The 17,179-nt window shown below is 53.4% G+C and overlaps 1 protein-coding gene and 2 long non-coding RNA genes across 11 annotated transcripts in view; 1 reads left to right on the forward strand and 2 right to left on the reverse strand.

The window, feature by feature from the left end:
* Positions 1-6,366, reverse strand: part of LOC129058575 (uncharacterized) — a 38,065-nt gene extending 31,699 nt beyond the window's left edge. For all 3 annotated transcript variants that reach the window (XR_008523751.2, XR_008523752.2, XR_008523750.2), the window contains exons 1-2: positions 6,146-6,366; positions 4,509-4,709 (exon numbers count right to left, since the gene is read on the reverse strand). This is a non-coding gene — a long non-coding RNA (uncharacterized LOC129058575). The remainder of the gene's footprint in view (positions 1-4,508; positions 4,710-6,145) is intronic.
* On the forward strand, positions 6,279-10,391 carry LOC129058576 (uncharacterized). Its single transcript, XR_008523753.2, has 3 exons — positions 6,279-6,400; positions 7,170-7,278; positions 10,096-10,391. It is a non-coding gene; the product is annotated as an uncharacterized LOC129058576 (long non-coding RNA).
* PRKCD (protein kinase C delta) overlaps positions 10,317-17,179 on the reverse strand; it is a 31,565-nt gene continuing 24,702 nt past the window's right edge. For 3 of the 7 annotated variants that reach the window (XM_054552066.2, XM_054552065.2, XM_054552067.2), the window contains 9 exons: positions 17,016-17,116; positions 16,703-16,876; positions 16,348-16,439; positions 15,669-15,731; positions 14,234-14,372; positions 13,849-14,037; positions 13,083-13,211; positions 11,772-11,914; positions 10,317-10,931 (listed from right to left, as the gene is read on the reverse strand). In XM_054552066.2, the coding sequence (XP_054408041.1) occupies positions 10,889-10,931; positions 11,772-11,914; positions 13,083-13,211; positions 13,849-14,037; positions 14,234-14,372; positions 15,669-15,731; positions 16,348-16,439; positions 16,703-16,876; positions 17,016-17,116 (1,073 nt within the window). In that variant the 3' untranslated portion in view covers positions 10,317-10,888. The remainder of the gene's footprint in view (positions 10,932-11,771; positions 11,915-13,082; positions 13,212-13,848; positions 14,038-14,233; positions 14,373-15,668; positions 15,732-16,347; positions 16,440-16,702; positions 16,877-17,015; positions 17,117-17,179) is intronic. The other 4 variants (XM_002813634.6, XM_054552064.2, XM_063722070.1 and 1 more) reach the window with 3 other exon arrangements.

The following is a 17,179-nucleotide window of genomic DNA, read 5'->3' on the forward strand; positions in this document are numbered from 1 at the left end:
TGAAGTTTGTCTTTTGCTTCCACTGAAAAAACTCAACTTTCCTGCCACCCCTGCCTGTACTCCAACTCCTCCAACCTTCTAAAAGCCCCCGGAAAAGCCCGTGGAGCTGGTTGGGGAGCCATCAGTAGTACCCCTGTGGGCACAGCTGCCCCCGTGCCTCCACCAGTGGCCGCTGCTCCGCCCTCTCTCCCCAGACAGGTTGTCAAGCTGCCGCTGCCACAAATTCTCCCATCAGCACAGCCACTGCTTGCCGCCTCCAACAAGAAATGCCAGGCTCATTATAACCTCCACCTGCTGGCCACAGCAACTGCCTCTTAGCGCACCAAGTGGCAGTGGTTAAACTACTTTATTAAACCCATCATCTCACCTCTACTGGTTCCCCCTCACTGAGAGCTCACTTTTGATCCAGCCTCACACAGGCTGAAGTAGGACTAAATTAGGCCTGGCCTCGGCAGTGCAGGTGCTGCACCGATGGCTGGCCAGAGGTGGGAGCAGAGATGCTGCTCCTCAGGGGACCGCACATCCTTGGGCCAGGGTGCCTGGTTGTTGGGCCAGGATTCCCAGGGTCATGCACACCCCTTCCTTTGCTCAGCTCCCCGGGCTTTGCTCAGGCTGCTTCCTCTGCCTGGGACTGCCTGACCCCAGCGTCTCGCCTACTCATTCTTTCTAATTTTTAAAAACTGTGAAATGTCATACCCATAAAGAAAAGCACATAGAACAAAAGAACAGTATAACAAATTATTATAAAAGGACACCTGGGTAACCAGCCATCAGATCAAGAGTCAGAACACCTACATGTTCTTTAAAAGACACTTTAAAAAATTATAGATCATTTGGAACACAGAGACAAGAACAGAGACTAAAATAGACAATGAGCATCCTCATCTGTGTGACTCTTGAGGCCACCAAGGCTGTCCCCAGCAGGGACACTGCTGGTCTTCAGTGCTCACAGAGTGCCAAATGACTTTCCAGGAGAATGGGGCCAACTTACATTCCCACTGCTGCAAATAGCACCTCCCCCCTACCCCCACCCTGCCCAGCACCTACACCTACCACCAGCACTGGGTATTATCAGACTTGAAAAGTTTTGCCAGACTGACTGTGAGAGCTACTCATTCTTTGGGTCTCAGGATCACATGTTCCTCCTGATGCAGGGCAGATGAGCCTCAAAATTGGGGCTTAGCCTGGGAGGGTTCTTGGCTTTACCCAGGAAAGAATCCAAGGCCAAGCAGTGGTGTTAGATAGCAATTTCTTTTTTTGAGATAGAGTCTCCCTTTGTTGCCCAGGCTGGAGTGTAGTGGCATAATCTTGGCTCACTGCAACCTCTGCCTCCTGGGTTCAAGTGGTTCTCCTGCCTCAGCCTCCCAAGTAGCTGGGATTACAGGTGCCCACCATCACGCCTGGGCTAATTTTTGTATTTTTAATAGAGATGGGGTTTCACCATGTTGGCAGGCTGGTCTTGAACTCCTGAGCTCAGGTGATCCACCCGCCTCAGCCTCCCAAAGTGCTGGAATTACAGGCGTGAGCCACCGCACCCAGCAGACAGCTATTTCTATGGAAGCAGCAGCAGAGACACTGCTCCTTGCAGGGCAGGGCTATCCCACAGGCACTGTGCCATGAGTAGCCACTCAGGGGCAGTTCTGCAGTCAAATTTGTACCCACTTTTAATTACATGCAAATTAAGGGGTGGGTTATGCAGAAAGCTTTAGGAAATGAGTGGTAACTTCCAGCTCATTGGGTCATTGCCATGGAAAAGGGTGGTAACATCTGGGTGTTGTCGTGGCAACAGTAAACTGACATGGCACACCAGCAGTTGCATATTACAGAAAACTGCTTGCCCCCTCCCTGTTTTAGCTAGTCCTCAATTTGGTCCAGTGTTCGAGTCCCACCTCCTACTTCATCCACTTCCAGGAGACCTTCCCTGGTTGCCACAGCCCACCCAGGAAGAGCCAGCACCTCCTCTGTATGCCCACAGCCTGGGTGGGCACCCCTCGTCCCCACACCACCATGTACTGTGATCGTCTTTACGCACCTGCCTCCCCGCTGAGGCCATGAGTTCTGTTCCTTGATTGCGTCAGCTTCCCACCATCCTGCAGAGCCCCCAACATGCCATCACAGAGTGAATTAATGAGTCCAGCCTTCATTTCAAGGTCAAGACCACTAATGCACTAAAGCCTCCAGTACCAGATCTGCCCTTAGTAGCTGCTCAAGAAACATCAGCTCAACCTGCACATTCATGCCCCAGATGCTACCAGTAGGGGGTACATTTGGGGGTCTCCAGGTGGCTCTGCAGCTGAGCCTCTGGAATAGGCTGGGGAGGATCATGAGGGTGGAGGCAGGGAGCTCAGCATGGGCTGTAAGACCAAACAGGGGCAGAGAGGGGGGCCATGTCGCAGGTGTCAGCTGCTCTTTCTACTGCTGCTACAACTTTCCATGGAATTTTGTGACAGTGGTAATTACCGCCTTTCCTAGGGTTTGATTTTAATTTGTGCTAAGAACTGGGGTATTTGACATTCAAATTTTCTTTCTCGCAATTTAAACTCACATGAGGCTCACTTGCTATTCCTACCAATCTTAGACACATTTTCTGCTGTGGAGCTGGCTGCTGGCCCAAAGCCCATAGTGAGAGGAAGAGTGAAGGCCCCTGTTTCAGGGACTGGAGCCCACTGCTGACTCATGACTCAGGGCTCTGTACCCCACTCCCATGCTAGGAAAAGTGTGTCCCCTTCCTACAGAATTCCTTACGCTTACAGCATTGTTATGAAGAGATCATGTATGATGACATGCGAAATGTTCATGGAGTTAAGAATCACATTCTTACATTTCTGGGTGCTTGGCTGCAGTATGAGTTTTCCATGCATTGACCTCTTAACAACCATATACTATTATGCACATGCTGCAGATGAGGAAACTGAGGCTAAGAGAGGCTGAACAGCCTGCTCAGGGCCACACAAATGGGATGGGGCAGGCAGGTGTAGACCCAGATCTGACTCTGAGCCCTCGTCCTATGGTTTGGCCATCAGCACTGCCACCTCCTGGCACATGCCAGGCAGAGTATGCCTATGGGTCCATTATAAACAGGGGCATTTGATATCAAGCAATTGACAAACCTGAGCTAGGGTTTAAAGACTTTTTTTTCCAAAACATACCTTTTTTTCCGGACAGGGTATTCAAGAACAATTAAGCTAACAAAATCCATTTTTGATTCAATGCAAATATTTTGTGAAGCATATTATTTTTAACTTATTATTCATGCAAAGTGTGTCTAAATTGGCTTAACTCTTTCTCAACTCATGATTTACAACACAGAAAGTGGCTTGGAGAGGCCTTGCCAATGCTACTGATGGCAATGGGCTGCCTAATGGGCTGGGTCCTCCTGCCGCTGCCCTTTTTGAGACAGTCTCACTCTGTCGCCCAGGCTGGAGTGCAGTGGCACGATCTTGGCTCACTGCAATCTCCGCCCCCTGGGTTCAAGGGATTCTCCTGCCTCAGCCTCCCAAGTAGCTGGGATTACAGGTGCATGCCACCATGCCTGGCTAATTTTTTTTTTTTTTTTTGTATTTTTAGTAGAGATGGGGTTTTGCTGTATTGGCCAGGCTGGTCTAAAACTCCTGACCTCAAGTGATCTGCCTGCCTTGGCCTCCCAAAGTGCTGAGATTACAGGCATGAGCCACCACGCCCAGCCGCTGCCCTGCTCTTGAGCCGGGTCCCCACCCTCGGCTGGGGCAGCTGGCCTCTACCACCCACCTGCTGGAGAACATGAACTCTAAGGCCCTGGGCTTTGGTCATCTGCCACCGTTAGTGCCACAGGCAGCACTAGAGGCCACTCCTAACTTTACCTACTTCTTATCCTTGTCCCTCCTCATACCAGAGCAGGGGAGGGGAAAAGAGAATGAGAGGCAGGCTGTGCCGGGGTGGAGCGAGCACTCAGTGGACACTCGGTATTCACTCACCTGTGCTCATTCCTCAACAATGACTGGCCACACACCATGTGCTGGGCTCACTGTGGGCTTGCGGTGGGTGGAAAGGACACTGAGTCAGGATTCTGCCCTCTAGGAGGTAGCGTGTTGGGGACCAGCTGGCTGTTCTCTTTGAGGGTCTCCCTGCATCCCTGCCACTACCTTCCTGTGCAACCCTGGCCCAACCCCTTCTCCTCTCTGGCCTCAGCTGCCCCACTGTGAATCCACGGAGATCCTCACTAGAGACCCATAATCTCCAAGGGTCCTTCCAGCTCCAAGTCAGCCTGTCTGTGCCCGTCGTTGCTGCCCTCTGCTGTCCCTGCCTGCCACTGGCTCACTTCTCTCTTATTGGACCCTCTGAGGACAGGACCAGGGTAGGGAGCCCTCATGTTCTCTGACAGCTCCTGAGCAAGCCCAGGAAAAGAAGGGAGAAAGTCCTGTTGTCTCTACAGGAAATATGACAAGGGAACCAACTCGCAGATGGAAGGAGCCCCCATTCCAGAGCTGTAGGCCACATCGCTCAACCTCTCAGAGCCTGGGTTTGCTCACCGGTAAAAGAGGAGAGTCCCAGCCGTTTCCTCACGGGGCTGTTGTGAGGATGAACTGCAGGCAACCATGCAGGAAAAGCATCAAGCACAGTGCTTGTCCCAGGGTGTTCTGACATGGGCTCTCAGACCACACACCATGAGTGCCAGGCACAGTCATGCCTGTTGACTGATGCTCGTCAAGGTCCTGGCGCACAGCAGCCACCTGTTCCGGGAAGGAATATACAAATTTGGGAACAGAGCGGGCGCAGCACTGCCCACCCTACTCATGACTCCTGTGTCCACCACCCCAGGTGAAACTGATAGAAAGCTAAACTCCCCTCTCCTAAGAAGAAAAAGGAAAAGTACCTTCCCCAAAGCTCTGAGCTTTATCCAGTACTTAATGTGGGCTGAGCAGCAAATGTCAGGGCCTTCAGAGTTATGTATTTCAGGACAGAGACAGAGAAGAAATTAGGAGTCTTTGTATTAGTCTGTTCTCACACTGCTAATAAAGACATATCGGCTGGGTTCAGTGGCTCACGCCTGTAATTCCAGCACTTTGGGAGGCCAAGGCAGGCAGATCACCTGAGGTCAGGAATTTGAGACCAGCCTGGCCAACATAGTGAAACCCCATCTCCACTAAAAATACAAAAATTAGCCAGACGTGCTGGCAGGTGCCTGTAATCTCAGCTACTTAGGAGGCTGAGGCAGGAGAATGGCTTGAACCTGGGAGGCGGAGGTTGCAATGAGCCAAGATTGCACCATTGCACTCCAGCCTGGGCGACAGAGCAAGACTCTGTCTCTAAATAAATAAATAAGGCTGGGCTCGGTGGCTCACACCTGTAATCCCAGCACTTTGGGAGGCCACGGCGTTAGGATCACCTGAGGTCAGGAGTTCAAGACCAGCCTGGCCAACATGGTGAAACCCCATCTCTACAGAAATACAAAAATTAGCCGGGCGTGGTGGCAGATGCCTGTAATCCCAGCTACTCGGGAGGCTGAGGCAGGAGAATCACTTGAACCTGGGAGGTGGAGGTTGCAGTGAGCCAAGATGGTGCCATTGCACTCCAGCCTTGGTGACAGAGTGAGACTCCGTCTCAAAAAAATAAATAAATAAAAAATAAAATAAAATAAAATAAAGACATACCTGAGACTGGATAATTTATAAAGGAAAGAGTTTTAATTGACTCACAGTTCTGCATGGCTGGGGAGGCCTCAAGAAACTTACAATTATGGCAGAAGGTGAAGCAAACATGTCTTCCACGTGGCAGCAGCAAGGAGAAGTGCAGAGCGAAGTGGGGGTGGTGGGGATGCCCCTTATAAAACCATCCAATCTCGTGAGAACTCACTATCATGAGGATAGCATGGAGGTAACCGCCCCCATGATTCAATTACCTCCCACTGGGTCTCTCCCACGATACCTGGGGATTATGGGAACTACAGTTCAGGATGAGATTTAGGTAAGGACACAGCCAAACCATATCAATCTTCTAAGCCCCACTTAAGAAGCCTGATTTAGGAACTGGCATTCAAGTTCTGAAGACTTAAATCACTGAGGCTATGTGAAGGGCTGATTCAATCTGACGACCAGACTCAAGGAGTGCCCCAAACCTCACACATCTGGCCTGATCTGGGCTGTGCTGACTCAGGCCTGGCTCTCACCTTTGGGGGCCTTTGTCCTCATTCCTTTTCTTTGCTGCCGGGTCTTGTATTTTCAGCTGCATGTATCTCCTCCTGCCCCAGCCTAAGGAGATAAAGTGCCTGGGAGGATGGTCAGCACTCAGGAAACCACAACCAGCTCCCCAGCCTCTGACATCACAGTCGTCCGGGATCACGTGCTGGGCACAGTCACGGTGCAGGAGGGAGTTGAAGATCCCATCCAGCTTTGAGGGAGGCCGAGGAAGGGGCAGGTGCATGGTGAGCTCATGGGCACGGTGGCTCACGCCCGTAATCACAGCACTTTGGGAGGTCGAGGTGGGAGGATTGCTTGAGCTCAGGAATTTGAGACCAGTCTGGGTAACATGGTGAAACCCCAACTCTACCAAAAATACAAAATTAGCCAGGCAGGGTGGTACATGCCTGTGGTCCTAGCTACTCGGGAGGCTGAGGGTGGGAGGATTGCTTGACAAGCCCAGGAGGTCGAGGCTGCAGTGAGCTGTGATGGCACCACTGCACCCCAGCCTGGGTGACAGGTCAAGACCCTGTCTCTAAATAAAGTAATAATAAATGGGGGAATGTGGCTGTGACGTCGGAATGGTTGAATTTAGGGCCGTCCGGAGATCCTAAAAATACCAAGGAGCTGTCTAGCTGTAACCTCCACGTCTCTGAGCCTCTCCAAAATGGTCACCCAGTACCTCTTTATTGAAATATTTCCCTAGGGAGTAGTGACACGAAGTGAGAAAGCCGGCTCTCCCTTCCACTGGGGTCCTCCCCTCCTGGGGTCTGCGGCCTCAGCGCCCGCGAGCCTTCTGGCCGCCAGAGGGCGCTGTAGCCCAGCTGGGGCCGCGTGCTTTCCGCACCGTTCTTCCCTGGCTACCAATCCTCCGCCCGTGGTCCTCGCGCAGGCGGGGCGCAGGTTGCGGAGGGGTTGCTCGGGCCTCTGCGGGCCACGACTGGGCCATACAGGCAGGTGACTTCGCCTTCCGGGGTGTGGTCTGTTCAGAGTAGCATTTTCTGGCTTCACCAGGATGACTGGGCAAAATGCAGATTCCCCAACTGGCTCTGGATCTTGGCGCAGGTGGGACCGCAGGGGCAGCTTTCAAAGTGCTGATGCCCAGCCCTCCACAGATCACCGAGTAAGTAGACCAGGGCAGCCTGGCATCGGCTTCCAGTGACAGCCAGGGCTGAGACCCGCTGGTTAGAACTTGACATGGGACCAACACACGCTGAATTTGGGAGCCACTGCCTTAAAGGGACTTGGGGTCTGGGCAGTCATTCATTCATTCATTCATTCATTCATCCATTCATTCATCCATCCATCCTTCATCTCTGCAGCCCTTCCCTGTGCCTGAGACCTTGGGTGCCCTCACGAGCTGGCCCGTGGAACCACAGGGTAGAATCTGGCTGCATCTTTGATTCTCTCAATGGCTCTTTTTGCCGATCACTTGGCCCTACACCACTTTCCACGCCAGGAGAGTATTTAACCAGTTCCCCGGCTGCTGGGCCTTCTGCTTGCTTCCAGTTTTTCCATTAATCCATGCAGTGGTGGGCTTCCTGGCAAGCCTCCTGGGGCCCTTGGGTGAAGTTCCCAGGTAGCTCTGCCTGAAAGGCACCACTGGGTCATGAGGTGGGTGGATTTAACTGCCCACCTGCAGTTCAGTTAGAGGGCTTGCACTCGAAGTGCAGTGTGCAGTGGACAGGCCTGCTCTCCTGAGCAGGCTTCATCCCACTGGGGCACAGGGTCACAGTGGCTGCTGTTTCCTATGCACCTAGTGCATGCTGAGCTCATGCCCTGCACTTACAGACATCATCACAGTCCACGGCAGCCATCATGGTAATCCCCATTTTACAGTAGAGGAATTTAGGGCGCTGGGAGGTTAAGTCATTTACTGAGGTCACACAACCAGGGATATGCACAGTTAGAACCCAGGGCTGTCTAGTAGCCGAGCCCGTGCTCCTGCCTCCAGGCCCTACTGCACCCATGCTGCTCGGCCCAGCACTGATGGGGCACCCAGCTCTGTTTGGCCCTTGCAGGGCAGGGGGCAGGCTGGCTGCTGCTCAAATACCTACTTGGCAGGTGGGAGGCAGAGGGCAGTCTGCCTGCTTCAGGGTCCCCAGGTCCCAGTGAAAGTGTGGTTCAGGGCCCAGCCTTAAGAGGCATTTCCTGAGGCTGCTGGGTCAGGCCTGGCACCCATCCAATGGCTGAGAATGGGCCTGGAATGGTGTAGCCTCCCAGGCGGTTTGGCAGCGTCCCCAGCAGCTGCTTCCTGTCCTGGGCTGCTTGAGGTGGACCTCACGGGCCCAGCCCCTGTCCTTTCCTGGGCTCTGCCTGGCACCGAGTAGTGGACCAATAGTCCTACAAGGGCCCGCCAGAGTCAGTTCCATGAGGCAGCAGGATTAATGGTCTGGTTTCACAGATGAGGAGACCGAGGCCCATAAAGGAACTCATCGAGTGCATGGTATGTAAGTAGCAGAGTGGAATTCAAACCCCAGGCACCATGTTCTTCCCACCACCCTCCACTGCCTCTGGCTGATAAACAACCTGTTCCCTGGTTCCACACAGGAGGAAATGGCTCGAGTTGCAAGGCTCCGCTTTGGTGCTTCAGGAGGACGCTGGGAGGCTCTGAGATCAGACACCAACCACGTTTTTGTTCTAACCTCCCTCTGAATGGCTCCATGGGGGTTCTTGGGAAATGTGTGTGTTGTGGCAGAGGCAGGGAACAGGGGGTCTCCAGGCACCTCCTCTGGGCTCCTACAGCCCCAGTGTCCCAGAACAGAGCCTATGCCATGCTGCCAGTTCCTCCACCTGTGAGCCCACAGGACAAGCACTTCTGAGGTTTTCCCTGCTGTCCTGGACACCCAGGCTGGCCCAAGGCAGAGCAGGAATTCAAGAGGAAGTTTCCTTGAGAAGATAGGAGGTGGGGAGGAGAAGGGGACATTTGGTCTCTTTGGGGAGAGTTTGGCCCCCATCCCTGCAGCCCCCTCCCTGGGCCAGCACCAGCCCCATACCATCCCACCCTCTCCGGTTGTGGAAACTTGTACCTCAGCCCAGAAAAATGAACTTGCTGGAAGTCAGCTGCTTGGCTGCCCAGGCCAGCCAATCCGGTGCTAGGAGTGCCTCGCCCCCCTCTAGGGACAGAGGGCCAGGGCTGGACCAGAGGGGCTGAAGAGCAGGCTCTGCCTGAGACCGGTGCCCCAGACAGCAGGGCGGGAACAGAAAGAGGGAGAGGTAGCAAGGGAGGCGGAAACAATGAAAAGCCAGGAGAAGGGGAGACATGGAAACGGTGGGGAGGAGGGCAGAGCAGACGCACTGTCTCCAGCTGCGCACTCTTGGGGGGATGCCGGCGCCTCCTGGTCTCTGGAGCCATTCCTCACCTGCACAACAGGCACACTGGAGCACGTCTGTCAACCTTGGCCCAGTCACTCAGCATTTTTCCACCTTTCTCTCCCACCCTGCCTGTCTCTCCTTCCCCAGGTAGGCGAAAGCTGCTATGATATAGATTCTAGAACTTAGACAGACTCCTCTGCGGCAAAGGCAGGGATAAATGGTAATGAGATGACGAGTTACAGCTATGGTCTCCCTGCCTTGTCCCCATTTTAGAGGAAACTGAGCCTTTTTCTCCTTCTTCTTCTTCTTGTTTTTTTTTTTTTTTTTTTAAAGAGACAGGGTCTCGCTATGTTGTCCAGGTTGGTCTCAAACTCCTGGGCTCAGGCAGTCCTCCCACCTCAGCCTCCCAAAGGGCTAGGATTATAAGTGTGAGCCACCACACCCACCCAATACTGAGGCTTAAAATGATCAAGTGACGTGCCCACATCCTTTGGCTACTCTGTGATTTAAATCCAGATATGCCTGAAGCCTGAGCTGTATCTTCTTCCTCTGCCCTGTCCTCCTCCCTCGTCGGGGGCCAGCCTCAAAGCCTCTGCTCATGCCTTCTACTTCTCTGCCCTTCCAGAGACAGCTACAGCTGGTCCCATCACCCCACAGAGACATCTGGGGCTCCCTGTCGCCACCCAGAAAAGCTGTCTGCCTTAGGCCCAGGTCCTGGGGCCAGAGGAAACCCATAAATACAAACACATTTGCATGAAGGCCCAGCAGTTAGCTTCCGGCCAGTGCTGCCAAAAGTGGGAGTGGCCGCCACCAGCTTCCTGGGACAAACGTGTCCTGACAACCAGGTTGGTACCATTTGGTGTTTATTTAGACACACAAATAAAAGAACCTGCTGGTTCAAACAGCTTGTGCTCCTTTTTTTTTTTTTTTTTTGTCATATATATATTTTTTTGAAAAAGATCAACATATCACCAGTCCCCCATGGTTTTTCTCTACTGAGCAATATATACAGCCTATTATATATATATATGTCTATATATATAATATATATTTTCAATAGATAACTACATTCAAGTAATGAAACACAGGATTTACAATTTCCCTCCGAGGGCAGAGGAAAAGCAGATTCACACACAGTTCACAGAGGAAGTACCATGAGAGCCCGGCCAGACGGGAGCCACGGACTCTCTGGGGGCAGGGGCGGGGCCAGCAGCAGAAGTCACCACAGTCCCACTGGTGCTTATCGTGGGGAGCGAGTAGGTGTGGGTGGAGGGCGGGGCTGGCCTGATCTGTCCAGGAACCTCAATCTTCCAGGAGGTGCTCGAATTTGGGGTTCACAAAGGAGAAGCCGGCGAATGCAGACTGGTCCATGGAGTCGATGAGGTTCTTGTCGCTGTAGGAGAGGCGCGCCTTCTCGTTCAGGAACTCCTGGTCGAAGTTGCTGTAGTCTCTGGGGGACTTCTACAAGCAGAGGGCAGGGGTGAGCGAACAGGACCTATGGAATGGCCCTCCAGACACCCCAGGCTGGAGTCCCTGCAGGGCTGGGCCAGGCCAGAGCTGTCCTCACCCAGAACAGAAGACGGAGCCTCCCCTAGCAGCCTGAAAGGGGCCCCACGGGAAGGAGGCTGCCGTTTCCCCAAGAGGATGAAGAAAGTGACCAGGGAGCTCTGGGCCTGGGTTAGGAGAGGTGGTAGCCTCCTGCTCAGGGGCCACCAAATCACAGCCCAGGGAGGCTCACTCACCACCTGTTTTTGTGGGGACCACAAGCTAAGAATGGCTTTCACATTTTTAAATGGTTGGGAAAAAAAATCAAAAGAAAAATATTTCATGACATGAAAATTAGGTGAAATTCAAATTTCACTTTCCATAAATAAAGCTTTTGTAATACACAACCATGCCCATTTGTTGACGTACTGTCTATGCCTGCTTTGAGACCATCAAGCCCGAAAAGCCTAAAATATATACTATCAGGCTGTTTACAGGAGAAATTTGCTGATTCTCTGCTCCTGAGGATATGATGGGATGGTAATACAGAGAGACCGCAAGCTGGTGGCCCTTCAGCCAAACTGAACTGGCAAGTACAATCATTTCAGCTTGTACTGGGTTTTAATGGAATTTGAACCTATATTTTATTTATTTATTTATTTTTATTTATTTATTTAGAGATGGAGTCTCACTCTCTTGCCCAGGCTGGAGTGCAGTGGCACGACCTCAGCTCACTGCAACCTCCGCCTCCCGGGTTCAAGAGATTCTCCTGCCTCAGCCTCCTGAGTAGCTGGGATTACAGGCGCGCCACTGTACCCGGCTAATTTTTTTTGTATTTTTTGTAGTAGAGACGGAGTTTCACCATGTTGGCCAGGCTGGTCTCGAACTCCTGACCTCAGGTGATCTGCCTGCTTCAGCCTCCCAAAGTGCTGGTGTGAGCCACTATGCCCGGCCTGAACCTACATTTTAAAATTGAGCAATGCAACCTAAAAATCCAGATTTCCAGCTTCTTTTGAAAACTGGCAGATTAAAGCAGCCCTGGACCCACTTCCTGTCCACTGTTGGTGCTAAGAGCCCCCTGGACAGCCCCTGCCCCACTGACAAGGGGTACATCACACCTGCTTTGTGTTTCTTAGTGCAGAGAAGGAAATCTATCAAAAGTGAGACTGAAAGCAGGCTGTGTGATTTTCTTGCAGCTGGCCTAGCCTGTCAGTTACATGCTCAGCCAGGACACATCTGAGTTTGAGGTCCCTGGTGTAGGGGAAGTGCTCTGTAGCCTCAAAGCACAAATGTGGGGTGCATTACACAGGCTGCCCAGTGGGAACTGTGTGCCCTGGTGGAGGAGGGGAATCAAAGGAGAGAAGGGGAGTGGGAAGGAAGAACTGTGGTCACAGAGGGGCCACACAGCCCCCACTTTCTTAGTGGCCCCACCTGCCTCTGCTCTCAGGCTGGTTCCTTGGTGGCCCTGTAGATTGTGGGCCTGTGAGTGAACCAGCCCTTCTTCCACCTGGAATGCCTCCCAGCTGTCCCTTGTCTCACTTCTTCCAAGGGAGCCTCTCAGACCTCCCAGCCCTGCTCTAGTCTCACTTCTTCCAAGGGGGCCTCTCAGACCCACCCTCTTCTCTGCCACCTGGGCTCCTGCTGACAAACCCACTCAATAGCAACGGATCATGTGTCCTGGGGCATCTCTTATACTGTCATCTCGTATCACAAATTGTCATCAGTGTGCAAGTTTCTTATCTCTCCAACTAGCTGAGAGCTCCTCCGGTTCTGGGACTGCGTCTCCCACTTTGCTGTGCAGCCCAGCACTGTGCTCTGCATTCAACAGGGACTCAGGATTCCCCATATGTATTGGAAAATGGATTGAATGGAGTGATAAAGTGAGGTCTTAACTCTATTTCCCAAAACAGGGTCCTCTGCACACAGTGGGATCCACAGTCCCCAGTGTGTGCTGAATGACTGAGTCAGGAGGGAGAGGATGAGAATATAAGGGCAGCGGCTGTGACTGAACATGCTGTGGAGATCGGGGCAGTAGACTTGCTGGAAGAAGGGAGAGGTGGAAAGCGTGTGAATGATGCAGGGGAGGAGGAGCTCAGCCCAAAGGCAGCGCAGGGCAGGATCACATACCACTTTGGGCCTGAAGGGTGGCTCCAACCTCCGCTTTTCCAGCAGAGTCCAGTTTATGGTCTTGAAGAAGGGGTGGATTTTGATGTTTCCGGTCACTCCCAGCCTCTTGGTTGGTTCCCTTTCAAAGAGCTGCAACCCAGCAGGGACCCTGGTTAGCACCCAAGGGCCATGGGAAATTGGAGCTTCAGCAAATCCCCAGCAGGCCCAGGGATGCAAAGCCAGGCTTGGCCCAGCCCCAGTCAGCCTGGGGAACGGTGGGGCTGAGGGAGGCCACTCTGGCCTGCAGTGCTCCCAGTTCCCCCGGAGATGACAGGCTCTGGGATGGACATCCGCGACTCTGCTGGTGGGACTTTTTATTGAGTATTTACTATCTGCCTGGCCCACAGCTGAGCATCATGTTTCTATTTTCTTCCCAACAACTCTGTGAGTCAAGTCTGCTCATAGCCCCATTTTACAGATAAGGAGACAAACTCTGAGAGGTTAAGTGACCAGCTAGTCCCAGGCAGAGCCAGTGTTTGGCCTCGGGTCTGTCTGTCTCCTGACCCTGGGCCCTTAGTCACCATGTCAGGCTGATTCTATGCACAGGACTCAGACAGGAGTTCCTGGGAACATGGTAAGAGAGCAATAACCCGTATGTTAGGACTGCAGCAGCACTGAGGCTGCCATTCCAGAGACAGGAAGCTCCTCACCCGAAGCCCAGTGTCTGCCAGCCCCTGCCCTAGCCCAGCCCAGCCCAGCCCAGCCCAGCCCAGCCCAGGGCCTCCACCTTCTCCAGGATGTCCTTGGACTCCTTGGTGATCCAGCGGGGATAATGTGGCGTGTCCACACGGATGGACTCGAAGAGTTCATCCTCATCATCACCATGGAAGGGGGACTGGCCAATGAGCATCTCGTATAGAAGGACCCCGAAAGACCACCAGTCCACAGAGAATGTGTACTTCAGGCCCTGTAGGATCTGGTGCGGGGAGCAGCAGGTCAGCAGGAGCTGAGGTGCTGAGGCTGAGAGAGGCCCCTGGGCATGAACCCTAGCCAGGCCACCTCAGCCTATGGGCTTTGGCTTGGACATTACTGCCCTTGAGAAGCCTTCCCTGGCCCACTGTGGTGAGGCAAGGTGCCTGACTGAGCGGGGGGCTGGAAGGGTATCGGCTCACCTCAGGGGCGATATAGTCAGGGGTGCCGCAGAAGGTGCTGGCCCGGTTCTCCCCGAATATGTTCTCTTTGCACATCCCAAAGTCGGCAATCTTGATGTGGCCATCCCGGTCCAGCAGCACATTGTCCAGTTTGAGGTCCCTAAGGACAGGGGACAGGTAAGAGTCAGCAGGGGACATTTCTTCTCCTTCCAACCCCGCCCCCCATGTCCTAATTTTCAGCCGTATTAGTCCAGGACTGTCCCCAAGGGTACAAGGGAATGAGAAACAGAAAAGGAAGCAGAAGGAGAAAGAGATCCTAAAAACAGGTGCTTCTTGCAAGTCCCCTACTGTGTGCTAAACGCTGGGCATACACTGCCCTACTTCCAGAAGCCCAAATGGGGCTCAAACAGGTGATGTCACTTGCCCAGGGTCCCCTAGCAGTCAGCAGCAGAAGTGACCCCCAGGTTCAGGTTTGTCTACTTCCCAAAGGTGGAGACCATGTCTATATTTAGTAATTAGTCATTTGAGTAGATACTTAATGCATATGGGAACTAGAAATGGCAAACAGTACAAAGTCTGCCTTCCACTGAGCTCAATCATGAGGCTCTCCTTAGAGCAATTCTAGGCGTGGACAAGCATATGGCAGCATGCAGCTCACTCCCACCTTTTTTTTTTTTTTGAGACACAGTCTCATTCTGTCACACAGGCTGGAGTGTGGTGGCATGATCTCAGCTCACTGCAACCTCCGCCTCCTGGGTTCAAGCAATTCTCCTGCCTCAGCCTCCTGAGTAGCTGAGATTACAGGCATCCACCACCATGCCCAGCTAACTTTGTATTTTTTAGTAGAGACAGGGTTTCACCATGTTGGTCAGGCTGGTCTCGAACTCCTGACCTCAGGTGATCTGCCCACCTTGGCCTCCCAAAGTGCTGGGATTACAGGCGTGAGCCATCGCGCTCAGCCTCCCTCCCACGTTTTAAAGCCTGAATGCTAATATTCGATATACACTCTCCCACAGGTTGTTTTTCCACCTAACAACATATCTTGGCATTATCCCACATCAGTACACACAGCCTGACCTCAGCCGTTTTGGTGGGTGTACAGTTACCACCATAGGATGGAATCATAACTTATTAGATGAGACTTTATGGAACCAGTCCCTTCTGGCAGAAGCTTAGATGACTCGATGGGGCTTTAGAGCGAGACTGACAGCTCCAAGGATGGCTGGGGCGATGGTGTCAAATACGGGCAGTGAGTTCCTAGTTCCTGGGGCTGAGCCAGCCTCAAATGGTGGCCACAGGAGTGCTAACACCAGGGTGGGGGGCATAGGCAAATACCCAGCTAAAGACTGATTTCCAGCAGAGAAGGAACTGGAGTTGGGGGGATCCTGCTTGGAGCATTTCAGAAGATATGATGGGGCTGCAGCCTCCCCTCCCAAGAGCGCCCGCTGCCCCGCACCTGTAAATGATGCCCTTGCTGTGTAGAAACTGCAGTCCACACATTATCTCAGCGGCATAAAACCTGGGCAAGAGAGAGGGAAAAAGTGTTCCGGGATCTCTGCCGAGCAGCCTCTGCTTCTCCTTGGGCCCTCAACCCCACTTCCAGGAGCAAGAAATGCTGCAAATAACTCCATGGACAACCTGAGCATGATCAAGTACATCTTGTATCAGGCAAGTGGGGGCTGGCAGACCAGGCAGAAAGTTCTGAAGGGAAAGCCCTCAGTGAGCCAGTTCTCTAAGAGTATGCATTTACATGCATGTACTTATGTGTTTGCATGCATGCACACACACACACACGGTTAGTTTGGGGTAAGGGGCATGTGAATGGGGAAAAGCAGGTCTGGGGGCCACGCACCAGGGTCCTGTGTCCTGTGTCATGCAGGACCACCATTTGCAAGGCTGCCCTGGCTGTGGCCCACGGAGGGGCCAGGACACAGAGTATTTGCGCTGAGCCCCCTGCTGCAGCTCACTTGCTACCCATGGCTTCCTGTGTGGTGCGGACCCAGGCTACCCCCACATCTCCCCAGCTGCTGCTGTAGCCCAGGCTGGCTTTTCTAGGGAGAGGGAAGAAGGCATGGAGGGCAGACTGGCAGTGGGCTCTGAGCCAGTGGCCCTTCCCCACCATGGCCCTTACGTACGTGGCACGGTAGAGTTCAAAGCGGCCTTTGTCCTGGATGTGGTACATCAGGTCCCCCCCGTTGAGGAACTCCATCACAAAGAACAGGTGGTCCTGGGGTGGGGAGGGTGGTGAGCAGGGATGAGGAATAGGCAGGAAGCTCCCTCACTGAGGGCCACTGGGGCCAAGCCCCAACAGGAAACAGCAGGGACAGGCCCTGGCTGAGGTGGACAACTCTGCCCTGGGAGGCATGATGGGGGAAAGCATGGCCCTGCCTTAAGTGGCCTGAGGGGGAGACACAGCCCTGACTGAGCGGGGCTGAGGGGCTGTGGGACATGGCTGTGGCATGGGGCAGTGACGGCGGGAGGCCCAGGCACCTTGGTCTGGAAGGTGCAGATGAGGTGGGTGAGAAAGGGATTCTCCGCGGCGAGTGTCAGCACCCGCTTCTCAACCATGGTGCATTCCACATCGTCGTCGATCAGGACCACATCCTTCTTGAGGGCCTTGATGGCAAAGTACTCTCCTCTGCCCTTCAGCTCTCCAAGCAGCACCTGATGGGGAGACACGGGTGCTGAGCAGGTGAGGACGGGGCAGGGGCCACAGCCCGATTCACAGACTCCCGCCTCAGCCACCTAAGCAGGAAGAAGCCAGGGTGGGGTGGGAAGCAGGTGCCCGGCTCACAGCCCTCACCTTCCCGAAGCTGCCTTTGCCCAGGACCTTGTGGAAGATGAAGTTGTTGATGTTGCACTTGCTGCTGCCCTCCCAGATCTTGCCGTAGGTCCCACTGTTGTCTGCCCGAGAGATGGCACCTCCTTAGATCGGGGTCTCAGTCTACACAACCCCCCTCCCCCGGG

The sequence above is a fragment of the Pongo abelii genome, chromosome 2 (assembly GCF_028885655.2).
Source record: "Pongo abelii isolate AG06213 chromosome 2, NHGRI_mPonAbe1-v2.0_pri, whole genome shotgun sequence".
NCBI classification, from domain to species: domain Eukaryota; kingdom Metazoa; phylum Chordata; class Mammalia; order Primates; family Hominidae; genus Pongo; species Pongo abelii.